Raw genomic sequence first — 25306 nt, 5'->3', positions numbered from 1 at the left:
GTGTGGGCTCTGGATTGGTTGGTTTCCTACAAAAGGCTTGCTCTCGGGTGAGTTGTTTGCTGTCTCTAGGAATTGGCTAGCCCTGGCCAGTTCCTCCAGGGTCAGCAAGGCCCCAATGTCAAAGCATCATAAAATACAGAAATAAAATTAGGATGAATGTACTTGACAGGGTTAACTTCTTCATGGCTAGGAGATTTGGTATGAATTTAGGAGTCTTTGATCTGTTGGATTCTGTGCCAGAAATTGGAGGAGAAGGAGAGTTGACCTTGGCCCCAGCCTCCTTCTCAGGGGCTGCCTCCCTTCGCTGCCCATCTCTGATGACCCTTACCATGAGTGCCTCGCATACAACTATGTGGATACTCCACCTTGTGTGTCCAATCTCTGTCTGCCCCTCTGTCCTGAGGCTTGAATGTACTACTCAGATCCCCTTCTGGAAGGAGGGACCTGCTTCTTCCAGGTGAGACAGCCACCCCTAGGCTCCCTCAGGCCTAGGGGTACACATGCTGACAGTGGTGTAGACCCTCAGGACTCCAAGCTGGGGAAGAGGCTTGCTTGAGTTTAAGAAGTGGGCCTGGGGACATTTGCATGGGCAATTTCACCATCTGGGGTCCCAAGAACATGGGCTACAATGGAGGGGGAAGGTGCTAGAAGGGCAAGTCCCTTGACCTTGTGGAGCCCTCACTCTTTAGGGAGGGCCAGTCTGAAGGGGGCCCAGAATGAGGCCTCTAAAGTGTGAGGCCAAGGGCAGGGCCCCTCTCACATAGGTTGGTCATAGGACAATCCTGGATTAATGAGTTTTAGAGGATAAACTGCTTGGGGCAGAAGCAAGAGGCTTCATCTAGGCTGTTTTCCTGTGAGATTTTTATTGGATGGTTATTTCCCACCTGGCATGTGTTTGTCCTGATGAAGCAGGTATGCAATGATACATATTTTTCCTCTGTTAATTTTTTAAACATATTTGTTTCATCGCCCATGTATCCCCTGCATGTTGAAGGAAAGGATGGGCACATTGGTTTGGCATCCGGTCTCTAACAAGACTTAGTCTACAAGCAAGAGGTGCCCAGTTATGTGTGGCCTAGTTGAGGGGCCACATGGGGGTGATGGTGAGTGCCTGGACATGGGCACAGTGTGCGTGTACCTTGGTTGGGGCGCATGTCACTAGTGGTGGAAGGAACTTCACAACCAACTAAAACCTAGACTTTTGTGAATTGTCGCCAAATGGAAAATTGGTCCTATCTCACTATGTGCCTCAGTGTGGCCAATTTGGTCTTTTTTCCCACTTCTTCTGTAAAAGGCTTGAGAAGATAAGTCAAAGTTTTCTCAAACTTTCCAAAGTGCATGTTTGTCAGTCTAATCGTTGCATTTCACCATGACTTAGATTTCAATTCACAGATAGTTTACCTTCTCGGGGATGTCTTATTGAGATGCTGGCGTCCACTTGCCTATTTGGGCTCCTGAGTGCGGTGGACAAGCTGGGGATACAGTGAGTTGGATCCTCTGGGCTGAGTTTGCTGTTCTCATGCCTTGGAGGTGGGTAATATCTACTGGTTGGAAAAGGCATGCCCTTTGTCCAGAGCCTCAAATGGACCCAAACTCTGGGTTCTTCACCCCAGGTGGAGGGACCATTTTGAAGCAGTGGCCCCTGTCTGGTTGTTATCAAAAAAATAAGAAAAGCCAGTTCGCTTTTGGATTTTGTCATGGCCTGTAAGAGGTTGGGAAAGTGTGTGTAGTCCATATGTAAACCAGTTTCATCTGGATTGGCACTGTTTGGGGCCCACTAAACACCACCAGGAGCAGGAGGTCATCAGCCCTGTGATGCTGGGGGCATTATTGATGACAGTGTTTAAAGATGGAAATTTTGAATTCTTCTGTTTATTTCATTCCTATCATACCTCTTCCTCTCCTTTTCCTTCCACTCGACTTTGTTTGTAATAGAAACTGAAATATATCCTTATATTGGTTTCCTTCTCAGCTCATAGCCCTTCTTTTCCAGGAGCCCACATGGCCCCCCCTCTCCTCCTTAGGCTGGGTTGCATTTGTGTCTCTCCTCCAACCTCTAGTAATTCATTCTTTGATGACCTCAGTTACTTGGCTTCCTGATAACCTGTTCTGATTTCTCTCTTCTCATCAGGTTGTCAATTCCCTGAGAACATGAACCACATCATTTTCATTGTGGCTTCCCCAGTGGCTGGCATAGTACCTAGCTGGTACTGCACGATGTATTATGTACTTGGGCACCTTCTCTGAATCCAGGACTGTACTAGGCACTAAGGATTCAAAGAAGATTCGAGCAGAGAGGATAAGCCCTGCCCTAAATGAACTTGATGGCCAGGAAGTTCTGAATGGTCTATAGGAGCTTAGAAGAGAGGAAGCACCGTGGGTAGAGGGGCTGCAGGGCAAGAAAGCAGAATCTTGTAGCCTGGAGAGCATCTGGGTGGCAGAAAGGCAGAAGACATTTGAGGAGGGAATTCCAGACAGAGGGAACAGTAGGAGCAAAGGCTCAGGTTTCAGAACTGGAAAAGGCACTGGACCGTTCGTTCAAGACTCCACCCTGGAGGCAGGGGTGTGACTGGCAGTGGGAAGCTGAGCCAGGGGCCAAGGAAGCCATCAGGACTCTCTCTCCTTCCTTCTTCTCTCTTTACCTCTGAGTGTGGGCTTCCTTCTCACCCTGTGACTCAACTGTGGCTGCAGGCCGCTTTTTCCGGCGCTGGCAGTGTCCTCTTCAGTTAGTGCAAGTTTGGAAGCTCCTGTCCATGCCCCCTCAGTCTGGGACAGACTCAACTAAGATGTGGGTGCTAGGATGTGCTGGCAAAGGGCAGGGTTGAGAACGATGAGCACCCTAAAAGGGAGGGGCGTTGGACAGATGACCCCTCTGCTGGAAGTGGTGAACGTGCCTGTGCTATACTATGGGACTGATAAGAAGAGCAGTTGGTGATGTGGAAATCTTTCCCTCTGCCTTCCTAGTGCCACCTTGCCAAAACCTGCAGGGTACAAGGAGCAGGCTGCACCTGGGCTGGCTGCTCAGTCACTTCCTAAGGCAGTTCAGGGGGCACCGCCAACATGAGAGACACCATGTAGTGGGGAGATGTGATTAGCTTAAAATGGTTGCCATTCCTTGCCCTCGAGCACATTCTGTGTGTTCCTGCCCACGTTCCAGGATGTCTTTTCCCACGGCAGTGGCTCAGACAGACGGTCAGCCCCAGGATGCTTTTGCATCAAATGGAGAGATTCCAGTTTCAAACCTTTAACAGTGTCATCTGTAAGGCATCCCTCTACTTTAGGGGGAATAGTAAATTCTTTCTTCCTGTGAAATAGAGAATTCCTTCTGCAAAATTCTGAAATTATGTTTCATAACGATTGGACAACAGTGTTGTGTATGTGAAAAAACAGAGACTTTGGCATGAAACCCAGCTGGCTCTGAATTTTTTATTTACTCCTTGAATTAACTTCGCTCAGCCTCAGTCTCCTCATCCTCAGAAGGGATGTAGAGAGTTATCGTGAGAATTAGATGAGATCGTGCACGCGCGGGACAGCATCCTGCCAGCACCTAGCGCGAGCTCTCTTTCCTTAGCTTAATTAGATCAAGTGTGGGTTTGGGATTTAAAAAAAAATTTTTTAACACAAATTGTTTAAGAAAATAGTATTCCACTTTAAAAACAAAGTCCTAAATTCTATTTTTTTGTTCTATCAAAAAGAAGGAAGAGAAGTAAAGTGTATCTGTGTGTGTGCGTGTGTGTGCATGTGTGTGCGCTTGCATGTCTGCGGAAACTAAGGATAAAGAATCAGAGAATGAGAGTGTATATTCTCAAATGTACAGGGTTAGGCAAGACAAATAAATAGACATTCTGAGCAATTTTTAAATATTGTAATGAGTCTCCAGGTCACCACTCTTGCAATTACATTTGCTAGAAAGCAAGAAGGCACACCCAAGCCTGCTGCTGTGAGCAGGCGAGGGCTGGGGGTCGGCTTGTGTTTCCATTTACTAGAAACATTTGCCCGGTGAGGACGCGTGCGCAGGGAGGCTGTGGCGTGAGGCTGCTTGGAACGGAGTCTGTGGGCTTCCTTTCTGACCTGCTTTCCCCATCGTGAGCACTTGTGTTTCTCTGTCATTGAATAGTGCTGATTTATTAGGCTGCGTGCTTCAAGGGCACAGGCAGACAGCGTGTAGGAGCCGGTCTGAACCGGGAAAGTGAGAATTACTGTATCAGATGATACCCAATTAACTCGTGACAAGCACAGCAGGTGAAATTGGAACTCCGGCTTTATCTTTTACGTGGCATAAGCACTCACTATATTTTAGCCGTTTTTAATCCTGGTGGAGCTTACTACTCCTTTCTCCTTCCCTTCCTCCTGCCCATTATCTCTTCCCACCTAAGCAGGCACAGTTTCTACTGACATGAGTGTAAAGGCAAGTCCCTGAGATGCGCTCTGGGTTCAAGGACACTAGCGCAGGGCTCTCACTGGAGAGCTGCAGCCGTGCACCATCAGGCGAGGCCAAACGGTAGAAGTGGAAGCGTAAATGCAGTTCAGGATAATCAGCTTTACTTTCTTCAGGGACAACGGAATCATATGATGATTCTCCAGTTCTGAAAAAGCTTTCCCACTGTTGGCCCCTTGGGTGCCTCTGCCAGCGTGAAGTTACCATCACATAGCATTCTCACTCACGTCACCCAAGGGAGAAAGCAGAACAAACGAGTTAATCTCCACATCCACTTCCAAGTGTGGCTGTGCCAGCCGTGACGGAAGCTCAGGGCCTGGGTTTTGGACCAGCCCATTTCCTACAGCCCCCCTGTCCTCCTTTGGTGTGAGGTCCTGCACTACATCAAGTAATCTTAATGTAAGCTTAGGGAAAAAATGATTTGGAAATTATTGGGAAGGTAAAATGATATGACATTAAATGCTTGATATTCTAAAACACAAATCTTATTTTATGTGCAACTGCTGTTTTGGATTATCCATGCCTCCTCTGGCTTCAGCCAGCATGGAAAATCCTTTAAGATCTCTACTTCAGTCACTGCCTCTGGGAGTCAATTTTTAACCCCTCAGGCTGCGCTGCATCTCCTTCCGTGAGGCTCCCAGAGTGACTGCTGCTTTAAGTTTCTGTCACTGAACCGAACTCATTGCTTTTATTAGTCATCCCTTTATGTGACTGTCTCTGTCACCACACTCGGTTTTCTCTGGGCCAAGGTCGGCGTCAGATTTATCTCTGCAGCCCCAGTGCCTAATGCACAACCTGGCACGTGGTGGGCATTTAAGAAATGTTAGACGCAAGTAAGCATGAGAGTCAGATAGAACCCCAGAGAGAAGCCTTCTCTGTGTCACAGTTTATTAGTTCTGGAGGACTCATATGTGATCTTGTTTCTTCTCTCTGCAAATCTCTTATCAATATCAAAGGAAAAGAGAGAGAATTCACAGTAGTGCACGGAATGATGTCCTGCCAATGAGAAGTGAATCCATTGCTAATTTAGAGATGGTGTATTTATTTGGTTCCGACCCTAGAGAATTTACAATGACTAGTCTAAAGCTTATGAAGGATTGTATCCGGTTTAACTCAGGAGCCCTCTCTTGAGAGTTCTGTTTAAATGACCAGCACATATAGGGGTAGCAGAAAAATGCTGTAAATAAACAAATCTATAGATGTAAATATAAATCTGTAAAACCACATGAATTTGACATCTTATTATTGGGAGAAGAGAACCAACATGAATATGTGTCTTAGAAAATTATTAATCATTTTCTTGTTGCAGCCAACTTTGAAATCACCTTGGCTCATACCCTTTATATATATATTACACACACACATATGTGTATATGATATATACGTATATATTACACATGTATACATGAAATATATGTGTATATCATGCAGGGGTAGTTTATTTTATGCTTGTATGTTAGCAGCATTCTTTTGTATAGTTTACATATGATTCAGTTTCCGTTTGTTGATGGCTGTTCTTTCCAATTGCCAGTGTTCTTTGTAAGTGGCTTTTTAAGCAGTCTTTGGCTTCTCCTGAATTTACTCTGTCTTTGGACACCTGCATTGTTTTGTGGGTGGCTAGAGTTTCACATGCATTTCTTCAATGTGCATTTCCTGAGTTCCTATTGTGTTATTTAAAATTGAAGTCATGTGTCTGTAACAATGGGTTCTGGGACTATCCTTCACTAGCTAGGTGACTTTAATCCTTGCTGCCCTTCCATTTCTCCAACTGTAAAATGGGGATAACAGAGCTGCTTCATAGGTATTATTGCTGGTTGGCGTTTAGAACAGTTCCTGACACATTGGAAGTTCTCAATAAAAAGTTACCTAAATTGATGTAAGTGTCTTGGTATCATGTATTTCTGCCCATCAGGTTTCCATTGTGACAGTCAAGATCTCTTTGGTACCAGAGGGAGCTCATGGCTGCTGTTTCCATCTTGCCCTTCAGTGTAAAATTTGACTTGTGTGGCATTTCATATAATGGATTCTGCCAGCTTTCAGGGTCCTACACAATCTTATTCCATCTCTTATTCCTATCATGACAATCTAGCTGCAAGTCCATTTTTCTGTATTCCTGACTTCCCCGGGTCTTTGTTAGCACTCTGTTACCACTTCATCTCCATGCATGATTTAATCACCCAAATAAACAGAAGTTCTTTCGTAACTCAGATAGAAGAATAATACTTTAGATGTTCGAAAATTTCTCAGAATTCTAAAATTTCTCCTTTGCTTTCACATCTTCCTTCTGGAAGATTTTACTAATGGGAGTTAATCTTGTCTAAATCGATCCTTGAATCGAAATTGTCTAAATTGATCTTTGAAATCTGATGACTTACGTTTGTAAAATAAGGCCAGTCCTCACTTGGTACTTATTTTAGAAAATTCCAGTAAAATGGTTAATGTTAGCCAAAATTTTTGATGAATGCCAACCTGATGAGGTCCCTTTGGCTTCCATTTTCAAATTTGAGGTCGGGTACCAATCTGATGCTGCCCTCCTTATTAACTGAGGGTAGGGGGGTAAAGTTTCTTGGCCAATCTGATGCTGCCCTCCTTATTAACTGAGGGTAGGGGGGTAAAGTTTCTTGGAGTCACTGCTTCATTCAGCCTGATAGGGAGTCTGCCCAGGTGTTACTCGTTTCCTGTACTATTCTCCTGACAAATACTGCTGTCCTTTTGTTATGCAAACAAAGGATCTAATTCAGTGAAACCTAGTTAGACCTGCTTCCACTTAACATTCTCCTACCTTTCTTGTTTATGCTGAAAAGGATATTGTTGGGTTGCTTGGTAATTTTCTTTCATCAGACTCATAGAGACATTTCTAGATGATCAGTTATCATGAAGATTTATGGAAAATATTGCTGTATGCTCCAGTGAGAGATCGATGTTAGAGTCTGGCCCCACAGCTCTTCCTGTGTCCCTTGAAGCCATGTCTGTTTTATACTTAAATAGTGCCTAGTATAGTACCTTGCCTGCAGTAGGACCCAGGTCAAATTCCTGTAACACTGATTTGTTTTCGTGCCATGCACTCTTGCTAACTCTTTTCACAGACTTACTGCACTTACTTATCAATCAGTTTTTAAAATTGGATTCTTAAAACTAAGTATATGAATCCTATTCTGGTATTATGGCCCAAATCTGGATATCAGATTCCCTTAGCAAATGGGGAGGAGGGGAAGTGTTGTTACTGCACAAAAATGGGGTTCTCCTATCCTACGTGCTAAGAAAAAGTCAGTTATTACGGCATCAGCTTTTGGGAGAAGAAAACAGCTTTACCGCTAGATTGATCTGCAAGGAGACAGGAGGCATAGGCTCTCAGATCTGTCTCCCTGGTCCAGGGCATGGCAACATTTATGGGATGAAGGGCAGGGTGGTCTGAAGTGGGAACAGATGATTGGAGGTGAGGAGACGTGAGGCAATTGACGATCTGCACAAGTGTAGCCAAGCTTCTTGGCTCTTCACAGGCTGCCTGTTCACACGGTGGTGGTGTCAGCGTGATCTGAAGGTGGAGTTTTCAGCCCTTTGATGTCACAAAGTTCCCTCATTGGGCATTTGCTCAGGCCCAGTTGATGGGTTAGTGGTCTCAACTGGCCTGAACTGGACAAGGGGTCTTTGTTCCTGGAAAACCACTCTTACTACTTGATGTGGATTAAGGCTGCCCCAGCTAGAGAAGCCCAAGGTGACCTGGCCTACACGCCAAACTATACGACCCAGTGGACTTTTTTTATGGTATGAATTAGGACCGCCCCAGGGAGAGAAGCCCAGGGCATCCTCACCTACATGCCGATCTACATGGCCAGATTCGTATCTAAAGTTATATGACCGCACAATAACCAGACCCCATCTGCACTGAAGTCATTTAATGACTTTTTACATCATCTTTTCTTTTTTCCAGTAAAAATAAGTCACGTACCCATGCCTTATAAAATTAGCCCTAACCCTCAACTCGGGGCAGCAGCAGGAGCTCTGACCGCCCGTGAGTCCTGTCCCCACGCACCAGCTCTGCCTGCCCATGGGACCTGTCCCCATGCCAGCGGGGGCAGCAGCAGGAGCTCTGACCGCCCGTGAGTCCTGTCCCCACGCACCAGCTCTGCCTGCCCATGGGTCCTGTCCCTATGCCAGCGGGGGCAGCAGCAGCTGCTCTGCCTGCCCATGGGCCCTGTCCCCATGCCAGCGGGGGCAGCAGAAGTGGCGGCAGCAGAAGCTCTGACTGCCCATGGGTCCTGTCCCCGTGCTATTCCACACTATTCTCTAAATAAAAGAGCACTACTGCCAGATCTTGAGAGTCTAAGAAATCTTTCTTTCGACTCCTCGGCTCACCGACCCCGCATCACTACTCTGCTGGTAAGATGGGGTCAGTTGAGCTGGTCCTAGAGGGCCTGTGGTTACAGTATTCCTGCCTTTTCCCAATCAGGAGGGCTGGTGACCCCAATCTCCTTTTTCCTTTAGTATTCAGCTTCCTTCAGCACCATCCTTGGTTTTTGGAACCTTGTCTCACAACCAACACCATGCTCTTAGTCTCTGCTCTAAGATGGTGGGAAAAAGAAGGAAGAGGAGGGAGGGGGAGAAGAGAAGAAAAGATGAGCTCTATTCTCAGTCACTGTCTGTGGGCATATTATTTAAGAAGTTAGAAACCTAAACTCTCTGTCTACAGTGCTGGCCTCTCTGAAAGGTTGTGAGTCAACCCCGTGAATGTGCGCACAAGGCATTTTAGGCTGCCTGACTAGGAGAGGGGTCAGGATCCAGTAAAGACGATATTTCAACACAGCATCCCTTTCAGATGGCAGCCTCCGGGCAAGTAGAAAAGCCCAAGAAATTGCCTGGATGTTCCTGTGTAGGTCCAGCATGTCACTAACTGGAGCTCCAAATGCTTATGCGCATCAAGTATTTAGCATTCAATTTCTTTTTTTTTTTCACCTTTTTTTTATTGAGTTAACGATAGGTTACAATCTTGTGTGATTTCAGTTGTACATTAATGTTTGTCATTCGTGTTGTAGGTGCACCACTTCACCCTTTGTGCCCACCCCCCACCCACCTTTCCCCTGGTAGCCACTAATCTGTTCTCTTTGTCCACATTTTTAAATTCCTCATATGAGTGGAGTCATACAGAGATTATCCTTCTCTAACTGGCTTATTTCACTTAACATAATTCCCTTAAGGTCCATCCATGTTGTTGTAAATAGGATGATTTTGTTCTGTTTTGCAGCTGAGTAGTATTCCATTGTATATATATACCACATCTTCTTTATCCATTCATCTGTTGATGGACACTTAGGTTGCTTCCATGTCTTGGCTATTGTAAATAATGCTGCAATGAACACTGGGGTGCATAGGACTTTTGGAATTGCTGACTTCAAGCTCTTTAGATAGATACCCAGTAGTGGAATGGCTGGATCGTATGGTAGTTCTATTTTTAATTTTTTGAGGAATCTCCATACTGTTTTCCATAGTGGCTGCACTAGTTTGCATTCCCACCAGCAGTGTATGAGGGTTCCATTCTCTCCACAACCTCTCCAACATTTGTTACTATTAGATTTAGATATTTTTGTCATTCTAATGGGTGTAAGGTGATATCTTAGTGTAGTTTTGATTTGCATTTCCCTGATGATCAGCGATGATGAGCATCTTTTCATGTGCCTATTGGCCATCCGTATATCTTCTTTGGAGAAATGTCTGTTCATGTCTCCAGCCCATTTTTTGATCGGGTTGTTTGATTTTTTGTTGTTGAGTTGTGAGAGTTCTTTATATATTATGGATATTAAGCCTTTGTCAGATATATGACTTGCAAATATTTTTTTCCCAGTTAGTGGGTTGTTTTTTTGTTTCAATCCTGTTTTCATTTGCCTTGAAGAAGCTCTTTAGTGTGATGAAGTCCCATTTGTTTATTCTTTCTATTGTCTCCCTTCTCTGAGAAGACATGGTGCCCGAAAAGGTCCTTTTAATACTGATGTCAAAGAGTGTACTGCCAACACTTTCTTCTAGAAGCCTTATGGTTTCAGGTCTCACCGTTAGGTCTTTGATCCATTTTGAGTTTATTTTGGTGAATGGTGAAAAAGAATGGTCAATTTTCATTCTTTTACATATGGCTTTCCAGTTTTCCCAGCACCATTTGTTGAAAAGACTTTCTTTTCTCCATTGTATGCACTCTGCTCCTTTGTCGAAGATAAGCTGTCCATAGATGTGTGGTTTTATTTCTGGGCTTTCAATTCTGTTCCATTGATCTGTGCACCTGTTTTTGTACCAGTACCATGCTGTTTTGATTACTGTAGCTTTGCAGTAAGTTTTGAAGTCAGGGATTGTGATGCCTCCCGTTTTGTTCTTTTTTCTCAGGATTGCTTGAGCAATGTGGGGTCTTTTGTTGCCCCATATAAATTTTAGGATTCTTTGTTCTAATTCTGTAAAGAATGTCATTGGGATTCTGATTGGGATAGCATTGAATCTGTAAATTGCTTTAGGTAGAACGGACATTTTAACTATGTTTATTCTTCCAATCCATGTACATGGAATGTCTTTCCATCTCCTTATGTCGTCATCCAATTCTCTCAGAAAGGCCTTGTAATTTTCATTATATAGGTCCTTCACTTCCTTAGTTAAATTTACCCCAAGGTATTTTATTCTTTTTGTTGCTATTGTGAATGGTATTGTGTTCTTGAGTTCTTTTTCTGTTAGTTCGTTGTTAGAATATAGAAATGCTACTGATTTATGCAAATTGATTTTATACCCTGCAACTTTGCTGTAGTTGTTGATTACTTCTAAGAGTTTTCCAATGGATTCTTTGGGGTTTTCTATATATAAGATCATGTTGTCTGCAAACAGCGAGAGTTTCACTTCTTCCCTCCCTATTTGGATTCCTTGTATTCTTTTATCTTGCCTGATTGCTCTGGCCAGGACCTCCAGTACTATGTTAAATAAGAGTGGTGATAGAGGGCATCCTTGTCTCGTTCCTGTTTTCAGGGGGATGGCACTCAGTTTTTGCCCATTGAGTATGATGTTGGCTGTGGGCTTGTCATATATGGCCTTTATTATGTTGAGGTAGTTCCCTTCTATGCCCATTTTGTTCAGAGTTTTTATCATAAATGGCTGTTGGATCTTGTCAAATGCTTTCTCTGCATCTATTGAGATGATCATGTGGTTTTTATTCCTCAGTTTGTTGATGTGGTGTATCACGTTGATTGATTTGCAGATGTTGAACCATCCCTGTGTCCCTGGTATGAATCCCACTTGATCATGATGTATGATCCTTTTGATGAATTGCTGAATTCTGGTGGCCAAAATTTTGTTTAGAATTTTTGCATCTATGTTCATCAGTGATATTGGCCTGTGGTTCTCCTTTTTCGTGGTGTCCTTGTCTGGCTTTGGTATCAGCGTGATGTTGGCCTCATAGAATGTGTTAGGAAGTGTTCCATCCTCCCTAATTTTTTGGAATAGCTTGAAGAGGATAGGTGTTAAATGCTCTCTGAAGGTTTGGTAGAATTCCCCAGGGAAGCCATCTGGTCCTGGGGTTTTATTCTTTGGGATGTTTTTGATTGCTGTTTCAATCTCTTTCCTTGTGATTGGTCTGTTCAAATTGTCTGCTTCTTCTTGAGTGAGCTTTGGGAGATTGTAAGAGTCCAAGAATTTATCCATTTCCTCTAGGTTATCCATTCTGTTAGCATAGAGTTTTTCGTAGTATTCTCTTATAATCCGTTGTATTTCTACAGAGTCTGTTGTTATTTCTCCTCATTCATTTCTGATTTTGTTTATTTGAGCTTTCTCCCTTTTTTTCTTTGTAAGTCTGGCTAGTGGTTTGTCAATTTTATTTATCTTCTCAAAGAACCAGCTCTTTGTTTCATTGATACTTTCTACTGCCTTTTTCGTTTCAATAGTATTTATTTCTGCTCTGATTTTTATTATTTCTCTCCTTCTGCTGCCTTTGGGCTTTATTTGTTCTTCTTTCTCTAGTTCAGTTGGGTGTAGTTTAAGATTGCTTATTTGGGATTTTTCTTGTTTGTTAAGATGTGCCTGTATTGCGATGAATTTTCCTCTTAATACAGCTTTTGCTGTGTCCCATATGAGTTGGTATGGCGTGTTATCATTTTCATTAGTTTCCAGGTATTTTTTTATTTCTTCTTTAATTTCTTCAATGATCCATTGGTTGTTCAGTAGTGTGTTGTTTAGTCTCCACATCTTTGTACCTTTCTCAGCTTTTTTCTTGTAATTAATTTCTAGCCTTATAGCATTATGATCGGAGAAGATGCTTGTTATTATTTCAATTTTTTTAAATTTGTAGAGGCTTGCCTTGTTTCCCAACATATGGTCTATCCTTGAGAATGTTCCATGTGCACTTGAGAAGAATGTGTATTCTGCTTTTTTAGGGTGGAGTGATCTATATATGTCTATTAAGTCCAATTGTTTTAGTTTTTCGTTTAGCTCCACTATTTCTTTGCTGATTTTCTGTCTGGATGATCTGTCCATTGATGTGAGTGGGGTGTTGAGGTCCCCTACTATTATTGTGTTGTTTTTAACATCTTCCTTTAGGTCTGTTAATAGTTGCTTTATGAACCTTGGTGCTCCTATGTTGGGTGCATAGATATTTATAAGCATTATTTCTTCTTGACGAAGTGTCCCTTTGATCATTATATATTGTCCCTGTGTGTCTCTCTTTACCTGTCTTATTTTGAAACCCACTTTGTCTGATATAAGAATTGCAACACCTGCTTTTTTTTCCTTGCTATCAGCTTGAAGTATGGTCCTCCACCCCTTCACTCTGAGTCTGTGTTTGTCCTTGGGGCTGGGGTGTGTTTCCTGGTGGCAACAAATTGTTGGATCTTGTTCTTTAATCCATTTTGCCACTCTGTGTCTTTTTATTGGAGAGTTCAATCCGTTTACATTGAGGGTGATTATTGATGCATGTGGACTTAAAACTGTCAATCTGTTGTTCATTATCTGGCTTTCCTGCTTTTCTCTTCCTGTGTGCTTTATCCTACCCATTTGATACTGCAATTTCTTATGCTGGGTTTCTTAGATTTTTGCTTATTTATGTTTTGTGTCTCTGTTCTGTTGTTTAGTTTAGTGTCTACCCTGAAGTTTGTATTTAGAATCTTGTGTATAATATAGTCTATTCTCTGGTGGTCTCTTACTTACTTGGCCTAGACTAATTTAGTCCCTTTGCTCTTCCCCTCCTAAATTATTATTTTCACTTCTTGTTCCAACTTGTGTTATGAGTTTGTAGTTAGAGTGATAAGATCGTCCTTGCTTTGGTAGTTTCCTTACCTTTATCCTAATGCTATGGTTGAATATTTGCTATCCTACTCTGGTTCTATTTATCTGTCTCCCTACTCTGTGGTTTGTGACCCCTTTCTCCCTTTTTTCTTTTTTCAGGTATGAGAGCCTTCTTGAGGATTTCTTGTAGTGGAGGACTTCTGGTTACAAATTCCTTTAACTTTTGTTTGTCTGGAAAAGATTTAATTTCTCCCTCATATCTGAAGGATATTCTTGCTGGATAGAGTATTCTTGGCTGAAGATTTTTATCTTTTAAAGCTTTGAATATGTCACTCCATTCTCTCCTAGCTTGTAAGGTTTCTGCTGAGAAATCCCCTGAAAGTCTGATAGGGGCTCCCTTGTAGGTAATTCTCTTATTTCATGCTGCCCTGAGTATTATTTCTTTGTCATTCCTTTTTGCCAATTTTACTACTATATGCCTTGCAGTAGGTCTTTTTACATTGACAAATCTAGGAGATCTGAAAGCTTCCTCTACACACATTTCTCCCTCAATCCCTAGATTTGGGAAGTTCTCTTCTATAATTTCATTAAGCACACTTTCTGCTCCATTTTCCTTTTCTACGTTCTCAGGAATTCCTATGATCCTTAAATTCTTTCTCCTCATTGAATCTGCTATCTCTCTGATACTTTCCTCATTCCTTTTAATCCTTAGTTCTCTTTCTTCCTCTGTCTGGAGCCATTCAGCCTGTCTATCTTCAATTATGCTAATTTGCTCTTCTATGGAGTCTACCCCAGCATTCAGGGAATCCGTATTCTGTTTTATCTGGTCCATTGTGTTTTTCATCTCTAGTAATTCTGTTTGATTCTTCTTTATAATTTCAATCTCTTGTGAAGTAACTCCAGAACTCAGCTTGTTTCTCTATCTTTCTCTCTACCTCATTGAGTTTTTTGATTATAGCTGCTCTGAACTCATTTTCATTTAGTTTACCTAATTCCAAGTCCTCAGGACTTAATTCTATGTTTTTATTGTTTTCCTTCTGGTCTGGGGCTTTTATAAATTGCTGGATGGTAGAGGAGCGGTTTTTTTGCATGGTGGTAGAATTCGGTTGCAGTTACCGCCTGTCGCCACTAGATGGGGGTCGAGAGCCGCGTGTTCTGAGCTCTCCGCCTTTGGGCAAGATGTCGGCACCCAGTGCGCTCTGCAGGGGCGGGGGCGGTTTCTCTCGCGCACCGATCTGGATTAGATCAGTTCTGTTCTCTGGTCTCCTGCCCTGTGTTTATGGGGTCCCCCAGCAGGGAAGCTTTCCCCCGTCAGCGGGTTTCCACTGTACTAGCGGCGGGAGTCCTAGACGATCTCCTGGTCGCGGGGCCCCTCCCCCGCTCCTTCCTGGACCCGCACGGCGATCCCGGTTTCTAGGGGATGGAGCGATGTTCCCTCTTACCCCGTTCCAGCTCCTCCGAGGCGGGCAGTAGGGGCTCTGTCTTCTGTCTTTTGATACTGTAGGTCTCTGAGTCCTGGCATTAGGTTCATTAGCTGAAATTCAGGGCTTCTTTTTTTTTTTTTTTTTTTTTCAGTCCTTTGTTGTACTTTGGAGGGGAGAGAGTCCCGGGTCAGCTCACCCCGCCCTTTTGCTCCGCCTAGCGTTCAATTTCTTAACAAAATCATTAATGTGGTATACACCTGAATTATTTTTAAACATAAGAATATGGCTTTGTTTTCCTCAGGGTAGGAGGTGCTATACATTTTTATCCTTTGGATGAATGGGGCTCTCACAACATAATCATATGATCGCAAAGGACTTAGTTACTCTCACTCCCTTAGTGATACCATCTAGTCTCATTGCTTCAATGCCAGTGTCCTCCAAATGTCCCTCTGCACTTCAGACCTTTTTTAGAGTCAGATATCCAACTTCACACTTGACATCCCCACTGGAGGTCTAAAGAACTCAAATTTGTCATATCCAAAATTGGACTCTTTTTTTAAGCTTCTCAATTGCCTTTATTTTTTCCAGCTTTATTGAGGTATAATTGACAAAATAATTATAAGAATTTAGAGAGTACAATGTGATGATTTGATATATGCATACATTGTGAAAGAATTTCCCCTCACTGGGTTAATTCACACATCTATCGCCTCATATATTTACCATTTTTTTTGGTGAGGACATTTAAGGTCTACTCTCTTAGTAAATTTCCATCCAAAATGGAACTCTTGCTTGTCTCCTCAGACTGGTTCCACCTACATTCTTCCCATCTCTGTTGATGGTAACTCTATTTTGTCCAGTGGCTTGGGGCCACTGTAGTCATTCTTGACTTGTCTCTTTTCACACACCTGAATTCAGTCCAGCAGGCACTCCTGTTGTCTGTATTTTCAAAATGTATCTAAAATCTGCGTCTTAGCACCAACTCCTGCTGACACCCTGGTCTAAGTCCCATTACCTTGTCCTGGGTGATCTCTCTAACCTCTCTGTCTCTGCTTCCCTCATGTCCTCCTACAGTCTATTCTCAACACAGCAGCCACAAGCCAATTTGCAGCCATCCTTCTGCAGTGTTTTCCTATTTCACTCAGAACACTCAAAATCCTGATATGGCTTTCCAGTTACTACAGCTGTCTAACAAATCATCCCCGAACTTAATGACTTACCACCATTTATTATGTGCAAAAATTCTGTGGGCCAGGAGTTGAGACAGGGAGCAGTGGGGATAGCTTGTCTCTGTTCCATGCTGTCTGGGATACTCAGATTGCAAGGCCCAAATCATCAGAAAGCTCACTCACTCACATATCTGATGGTTGAGGTGGGCTGTAGGCTGAGACCTTTGCCCAGGCCATCATCCAGAACACCTACAGACAGTCCCTCCATGTGGCTTGGGTTTCCTCACAACATGGTGGCTGGATTCCCAGGAGAAAGAGCCAGGCAGAACTGGACGCTAGCCTCACAAGTTATATAGTATCCCTCCTGTCATACTCAGTTGGTTGAAACAGTCATAGCTTGTGCAGATTCAAGGGGAGGGAAATAGATTTCACCACTTGATGGAGAGTGGCCAAGTTCTGGAAGAGTGTGTGGGACCAGAGATATCAGCATGGCACGTTTTGGGAATATAATCTGCCACAGTGGCGTACATGATTGGACCTGTGCTATTTCTCTGCCTTCATCTCTTCTCCCCAGAGAACGTTCTTCAGCCACATGTTGCTGGAGCACTCAGGCATGCTCCTGCCCTAGGGCCTTTAGACTGGTTGGTCCATCTGCCTGCTCTGCTCTTCCCAGCGTGCCTGCTCACCCTCCCCCTAACCTCTCCATGCTTTTACTTAGATGTCACTTCTCCATGATGCCTACAGTGACCACTCTGCAGCCCCATCCTGATCTCCTTCTCTTGTTTTATAGTACTTTCCAGTTTCTAGTAGTCTATGGAACTTTTAGGTTTATTATTTATTATCTGCCCCTACCAGAATTAAGCACTACATATGCAGGAATCTTTATCTCTTCTGTTCACTGATTTATCTCAAGGGCTAAGAACAGTGTGTGGCACATAAATATGTATAAGATGGGAAACAGAGCATTTCTGGGTGGGACATTCTGAATTTGCAGTACTTGCTCCAGATAAACCAGTGAGCAGATCTCTGCTTTATGGAACCATATCACCATGACTAAGTCCCCATGCCAGCACAGTACCTGCCACATAGTAGATGCTGAAAAATAAATATTTAACTAGTTTATTTGGAGAAAAAAACTTAGCACCACTTCATTTGTAGGTTAGGCCAGAATGAGTCAACAAAACAGACAAACTTAAACAGTTCCTTTCATTGTGTAAATTTCTTTTTTTATCTGTTATAAATTAATGAACCAGAACTTTTGTTTGAATTTCTGTCTCAATATTTGGTTTCTTTATGAGGAATTTCAAGGTACTTTTTCCGGTTCCAAATACTGCCCCTTCTCCCTCACCCCAACACACATGTGTTGACAAATGTAGGGTCCTAAGAGTCTCCGGGGCAGAGAGTCAGGCAGCATGGCTTCTGTTTTCCAGGTATGCCAACTTGAGAGTGTTAATGTGTCCTTCGGCATAAATTACCTTTGAGAACAAGGGTTGGAATAAAAATAATGATAAATGCAACAATAACATTAATAATAGTGATGATAGAAATGGCAACGACATCAATCACTACAACTGCCATTGGATGGAAACTTCTCTGCTGCTGTCTGCTCTTCTGGGCACTTCCTGTTCACATCTCCATCATTGATGACCTTGAGAGGAAGGCACTTTCATTCCTCAGAGGAGGAAGCAGAGGGTATCAGAGCTTGCCCCAAATGCACCAAATCTTTTTTTTGTTAGTAAAGTACCTCTTTGATCCATTGAACCATAAAATCATCTACAGTCATGTGCTGCGTAATGATGTTGCGGTTAACAATGGAATACATCTATGACAGCGGAACCATGAGATTAGTACCATAGAGCCTAAGTGTGTAGTAGGCTATACCATGTAGGTTTGTGTAAGTACACTCCATGATGTTCACACAATGACAAAATTGCCTAACCACACCTTTCTCAGAGTGTATCCTCGTTGTTAAGTGATGCGTGACTGTGCCATACCCCTTCACCATTTGGTGATTATGAAGCACTGAGTTTATCTCTACTGAGTAGCTGATGTCACAGCTTTGGAAGCTGAGCAATTGATTTTCACTTACTGGCAGGATCATGTTTCCATTTATTTTTCAATTAAAGGGTGTGCAATCCCGTACTACCACTGGTGAGGTTCCTCTGGTTCATCCATAGGCCAGGAGTTGTTCCTGTCTCTGGTTCTCTTTCCCATACTCTACAGCCAAGCTCTTGGCTACCAGGGGGAAAAGGCGAGAGGCACAGAGCACAACAGGGCCCATGCTGGACACCAAATGAGCTGCCTTTGAGAGCTCAGCACAGGGGTAGCATAGTGCCCTGTTCCTGGGCTCTGACCCCTGCAGAGACACTGGAGGCCTCAGACCCTTCCAAAGCATCGTTCCAGGCAGCCGCTCTAAATGCATTCAAGTGTTTTCCAAACACACGATGTTATCATTATTAGTGGCTTGACCGCAATTCTTTGATTGTTGGCTTCTAGTTGAGCAGTTCTGGGTTTTGTTCATTCTTTGGCTACGATTGCATCAACTTGGGTTTTTGCTTTGCAGAAACAAGTGTGAAGGAGAATACTGTGAAGTACATGGAAGTGCTTGAAAATAAACTGCGCAGGTAAGGATGACAGTTTTTCCTTACAGACACCATGTCGCATTGGGATTTTTATTATAACAGGATTTAGCAAAAGGAAAAAAAAGGCTAGTTAATTTCTGTAATAAATTAACAAAGAAAAACACAAAAAGAAGTCCTTTGAATCCTGTAACAAAAGAAGCAGGTGCCGTACAAGCATCTCCTAACCCTTTTCTCCTGTTATAAAAGGTAAATAGATTAGGACGTTTAAAAGTGTCTGGGGAAGATTACAGGATAGTTTTTATTTTCCAGAAGAAGAAGAATCTTTGGTATGTTAAATTCAGAATTCATGCCTTGGTCCATTTTTCTTTTCTTTATAATGTCTGAAAGGGCCCTTATGGATTTTGACCAAGCTCATATATGTTTTAGAACAATATAAAAATGTACATCTTAGGTTCTGTTTTGAATCCCGAATCAAAACCAGCGTGAAAATTCCTGGTTATCTTTTCTTTGGTTTTTTTAACCCAATTAGGAATTCAGATTTGAAAACCATTTGGGATGCTGCAGTCAAGATATTTCTGGGTTTTGTGGATGTGTACTCATGAAAATAAACCCCAGCCACCAGGATCTGTTCCTAATTAAGGAAACAAGTACGAGAATGTAATATGTGCCTTCTTCCCTGGGAATCATTTAGCTTTATGAAGAAGTTTTGCTACTATTTTGGAAATTGTTAAATAGCTTTAAATAAGCTATGCCTTAAACCTTTGTCTGCTAAGATAATGCCATCGGCTAAAATACTGCTTTTTCCCTTAAGAGATCTTAAGAGAGGCTGCCTTGCTGAATTCTACTCTGCAGAGCAAGCAAGGTACTGCAGGATTTATTCTAGTGCTTGGAAAGTAAGTTCTTCCAACCACTGACTGATATTTCCCTGCTTCCCCGTGCCCCTGACTTGGGGAGGAACTATGACGAAGGTGGTCAGTGGAGAGTGTGGGGTAAGGAGCACATGCAGGTTAGAGGCATCCTCTAAGGAAATGCCTCTCCTTCTTAGAAAGGAGGATGCTTGTCTGGGTCAGGTGTGCTGCTCTGAGTCGGGCCTCCTCCTCTCCCATGTGATCTGAGGCAGGTTTTAGCATATCCCTCTTGATCTTAACTCTGGCAACCATTTTTTAGCCATAAGCGCCACGCACATCATACGTTCCTATAGGGTATTAGACAGCAAGTTGGAGTTGCAAGAGCACGGGTATTGATAGACAGATGCCCACGTGAATTGCAGCTCTACCTCTTATCAACTACCTAACATCAGGTAAATGTTCACCTTTAGTTTCTTTAGTTATAAAATGGAAAGGAGGGTACCTCCCTTCCGGGGTCACTGTGTGGATTTTATTAAACACTGTACGTAAAACACTCACATCGTTGGCAGTCAGCAAATGTTAGTTACTTTCATCCTGCTTCTGATCTTCACTCTCCTTATCATCAGACTGATGGAACAGTCATGCCCAGGACTCATCCTTTTCCCTCCAAGCCAGCTCTTCCTGCTGTGTATCCAGCCCAATGAATTGCCCATCACCCACCTGGTCAGGCTCTCCCGCTGGCTGCATGTGTGGAACCACGGACTCATGCTCCCTCCCCTTTCCCTCATCTCCCACTTAGATTCAGTGACTGAGTCCTGCCAATTCTGTGTCTTTACTATCCTCCAGCCTGCCTCCTTTCACCATGCTAGTGTGGGTCTGTCTTCTCTCACTGAATGACTATAATAGCTGCTTTTTGTGTTTTCCTGTCTCCAGTTTTGCCCTTCACTCCATTCTCCAGGTGGTCTTAATGAGCAACTTCCAATAAAATCTGGTCATTGCATGTCCCCATCAGTCTAAAGATAAAGCCTTAAGATCTTACCATGGCTCTTGGCCTTCTTCCATGTGGCCTCTGTGTATACTTGAGCATCATCCATCACCACATTGTCGCCACCCTTCTCCAGTCTTACTGATTCTCTTATTTTTCCTAATGCTACTGTGTCTTGTTCTGGAGAGAAACTAATTTAGGAGGGGAAATGGTCAAGGGATATTATTCAGGAAAGAATTAGGTTGAACCATGTGAAAATACTGATGTTAGACCATTTTTGATGAAGGAAAATGGCACTTTCACATGGTTCAACCCAATACTTAGAGATTGGAAGTAATCTTTAGGAGGGGCAGATGGTGTGGCCTGAGACTGGCCAGTCTCCTTCCTTGTGCACACTGGGTTATGCCTGGGCTGCCCGCTCTCACCTCTCCCTTTGCATGTGCTCCAATGGGCCCTCCCAGCGCCCACCAGCCCTTCATTTGTCTAAGCCTTTTTCATCCTTCAAGTTTTAGGTGTCTCCTCTTTAAAGCCTTCCATGAGTCCCCAAGACTGAGTAATGTGCTCGCACTGAATTATTCTTCTCACTTTCAAAGTGCTTAATATCAGGTATTGAAGGTTATGTCTGTCTTGTTCAGAATGTATCCTCAGTGATTTGACAGTGCTGAGCAGCATAGGGGTGCCCCAAAAATATTTGTTGAATGAATGATTGAATAAATGAATGAATGAATGCAACTAATTTATAGACACCGCCGTCTCATCTTGCATCACCTTCTGTCTCTCTTCCTCCTTTCCAGCTATGCAGATACATGACCCACACATATTCCTTCCTTAAGATCCTTCAACAGTCTCAGATGACCAGAATGGTAGGTGGCCCATCCTACAGCCTACTTCCTGAAGGCTCTTTCCATTGCTGTTTCAAGCTGCTAAGGGGCCTGGCTCAGATTTGTTTGAACTGGTAGAGTAGAAACAATGGAATGGAGAGGAGAAAAAGCAGCTGGGGGTCTGTAGCCCCGCTGGCAGTAGGGAGAGTAGCAGACAGGCCGAGAACTGGTACACTTGAGGGGCACACAGGTAGTTTTATTGCTGCCTCAGAGCAGGGGGCCAGACTGGATGCCGGTGGAAATTGTGGTAAAGGTCAGGCTCTCCCTCCTGCGACAGGATTCCCCCTCCCCGCCAGGCCTGAGGAGTGATGGTTGGATTATCCCATTATAGTCACGGTTCTTTCCAAGAGAATCAACATCTTAAAACAAAAACATAATTTTTAGCACCTGGTATGATTTGCATCTTAGTGGCCGCCCAATTAATATTGCAAGATATTGACTAAAGCTAGGGGATAGATGCAAATGAAATCTTTGTTATTTATTCTGATTGTCTGTAGCATCTCTTGGTCTTACAGGGGTTTAGAAAGAAAATAGCTGAGAATTGAATAGATTGCCCATTGCCCATTAGAATGTTGTAGAGGACACACGTTGTAATTCAAGAAACAACAACATTTGGACGTAGCCAGTTGTGATTTTGGAGACAAATGTAAATGGCAACAATATCTGTGTTACTATCTCAATGTACACTGAAACCTGGAGACCCAAATACTGAGACACACTGGGGTAGGCTCAACGTCCCACTCTCTATCAAGAAAGTCAAAAGAATTGGAAAGTTAGGAAATATCTGATGCTGTCAGCAGTTCAAAGGGATATACTGCATTGGACAAAATAAAAAGTGGTCAGATATCAAATGGAGGCTTTTAGTATATATTTAAACTCTGTTCCCACTGCTACTACCTTTGACTTGGCTCATTAAATAATCTAACAGCCTCGCTCCCTCTGGCTTCACACCACTTCAGTCTATTCTCCCACAGCCAGAGCGACTTTATTACTGTCATTTTTATAATCCTTTTAGGCTTCCTTTGCATCCAGCATAACATCCACAGTCCTTATCATCCCCCAGGGGCTCTCCACGAGGTGTCTCCAGCCTACTGCTCCAACCTCATTGCTGTAATCTCACCTGCAGCCAGTGCCCAATGCTCCAAACTGGCTGGATGCTTTCGGTTCCCCCAGTTCACCTCCTGCACAGCCGAGTAGCACCTTTGAGGAGCCCTGTCCCCAGCCAGCCCCTGAGGGTGGGTGAGTGCACACTCACCCTCACCACTCAGCACTATATTCCTTCTCTGTAGAGCCTTTCCGGCTTCCTCCTGCTTCCTTCTTGGTACCACGGTGGGAGCCACTTACAACCATTTGTTGCAATGACTTCAGTCTGATTCTATTAGACTGTGAGCTCCTTGAGCAGAGGTTCCAGACCTTACTTGCTTTGTATTCCAAGGGGCTTCACGCTGTTTGGCATGTGGTAAACATTCAATAAAATGGTATTGAATGCAAGAATGCTGGATAAGTAGCAATTGCATCTTGAAATTTCATCCTTAGCTATTAGATTCAAAAAGTCAAGACAGCCTAAGAAGATGTAACGCACCGGAACTCCATTTGTCTTGCCATCAAATCTTAGTGGTACATAAAAGAATAGAAAAAAATCTGCTCTAAAAAGCTTTTCACACTTATTCTTACTCCTTCAGGTTTATTGCATGATATTTTGGCCTAGCTCATTTTTTTCTTACGGCCGAAACTTGCTTTCATTTCCATTTTCTCCCCGTTATTATTCTCTGTTAGCTATCTTTCTCAAAGAGTCTAAAGAAGTATTCGAAATCTTGATGGCTTTTAGTATTTGACTACATTTGTTATTGATCACGTTCTGTCTTCTATCTCTAACCATTGTACAGGGGAAATTCGTTATTGTCCAACGGCAAACTCATGTCTCTGGCTCGTGTGCACCAAGCCGTTCACCCTAAGGCTATGAGTAGTGGCTCCACTTAAACTCGTGGAATGTCTTGTATGCATGGCTAATAGGAAAATTTCTCTTCTTTCTAGCATCTCTCAGTCTATCTCTACTTTTTTTTTTCCTGAAGTTGAATGTAAAACTTTTCTGCAAACTATAGGTGCAGTTGAATGGATTATAGGTTGTTTTTGTTTCCTTGTGCTCTTCTCAAGTGTTTTTTTTATTTTTGAGTGGGCATCATACTTTTATAATCAGAAAAGAAAACAGAAAAATCATTAAAATCTGTTTTGAATATGGAAAGTAGTTAGATAACTTCTTAGAGGCCCTTCTCAGCTTTAGACGGAACTATCAAGAACTCATTGGTTTTATCTGAAAATTACTTTAAAGTTTAGAGACTATGTTTTTCTAAAGGTGACTTGGTTTTGTTAGAAAAAAACCCTAATATTTAGTTTCTAATTACCTTGGAATTTCAACATGGACAGCCTGATGTGAAATGGTAGCTAGGAGAACTCACTCTGCTCATGCACATCCAGAAGTGGCCAGCTGGAGTGAGCAGGGAGAGGAAAGTCATGGTGGCTTCTGCCTGGGTCCCCTACCACCTTCTCAGCTTGTCTTTCTGGATAGCTCTGCCTTCACTCCAGAAGTTGGCAAAATCTGAGTTAGACAGCTTACCCGAGTACTCATTCGGCGAAATTGTATCGACCTTCTATCTAAGCCAGCACCCTTGTAGATGTGAAGGACATAAGAAGACCAAGGCAATGTCCCTGTGCTCAAAGGGCATGCCGTATAGTGGGGAAGCAGCATCGCACCCAGAACTGTGCCAGGTGAAGGGGTGCTCCCAGGCGCCTTTGAGACCAAGGTCTGTCCCTCAGCCGAGGCTCCCAGAGCCTGTCGGTCATGGCCAAAAGCAAGTGTTGATGACCAGCTGCCCACAATCTAATGAAGATGGGAATTAGGGCTGGAGATGGGGTCTCCAGGGCACTTGTTTCCGAAGCAGCTGCGCACAGGGCAGCCCACTGAGGTGTGGGAAGACCATGTTAGAATTTCTATTTACTTTTGCATTTCGCTCATTTAAAGTTTGTCTTTGAAAATGTTTTATATATATATATATAGATAGATAGTACTACAATTTATGAAACAAATGTTAGAGGCATGTTCATAATTTTCTTCCTGATGAGTGTATGCATCATAAAAAATATCAGAGACAGTGCTGGAGATAATATTCATTTACTTGCTTTCTAATATGGAATCAGATATCACATTCAGCTTATGACCACCCCATCCAGCAGCCGTCTTTGTCTTCACATCCACAAAGAAAGAAAAGAGTTAATTCTTTCAGACCACACAAAGGAGATATTAGAGGACAGAAATGTGAAGACTGAAAGGGCAGAATCACAAGAGGCAGAGGAGAGGGAATTTAAAAATGCGGGACTGTCGGTGTGGCCCTTGACAACATAATAGCTGCCAGCCTGAGAGTCTGCTTATCCTAGAAGTACTTTCCAAACCTGACCGAGCGATGCTAGCTTTCATGGCGGGCATAGAGGCTGCTCCCTTACTTCCTAACCGGAGTTCAACAATGAATGGAATTCTCTGAGACTCCACATATAATGCTCTTTATTCTAAATTATGCAAGGTAATTTTGAAGCTCCCGTGGACCCGGAACAATCCATTTTCAACCCACATTGAATTTATTTCAAAAGCTGTTGAGGGAAATGAATATAAGAAATGGCAGACAGTAAATAAGCAACTGGCTGCCATGGGAACCCTCTTCCCCCTTGGTACAAAGAAGAGGAAAGCAGA

At 43.1% G+C, this 25306-nt stretch overlaps 1 protein-coding gene across 5 annotated transcripts in view; it reads left to right on the top strand.

Annotated features, from left to right (window-relative positions):
• DISC1 (DISC1 scaffold protein) overlaps window positions 1-25306 on the top strand; it is a 347047-nt gene that overhangs the window by 253873 nt on the left and 67868 nt on the right. For 3 of the 5 annotated variants that reach the window (XM_070568817.1, XM_070568801.1, XM_070568810.1), the window contains exon 10: window positions 18832-18892. The exons of the other annotated variants lie outside the window; for them this stretch is intronic. In XM_070568817.1, the coding sequence (XP_070424918.1) occupies window positions 18832-18892 (61 nt within the window). The remainder of the gene's footprint in view (window positions 1-18831; window positions 18893-25306) is intronic. 5 annotated transcript variants of the gene reach the window in all.

This window comes from Equus przewalskii, chromosome 1 (assembly GCF_037783145.1).
Source record: "Equus przewalskii isolate Varuska chromosome 1, EquPr2, whole genome shotgun sequence".
Lineage (NCBI taxonomy): Eukaryota > Metazoa > Chordata > Mammalia > Perissodactyla > Equidae > Equus > Equus przewalskii.
Note: the sequence above shows the minus strand (reverse complement) of the source record. Positions and strands in the feature narration are given on the sequence as shown.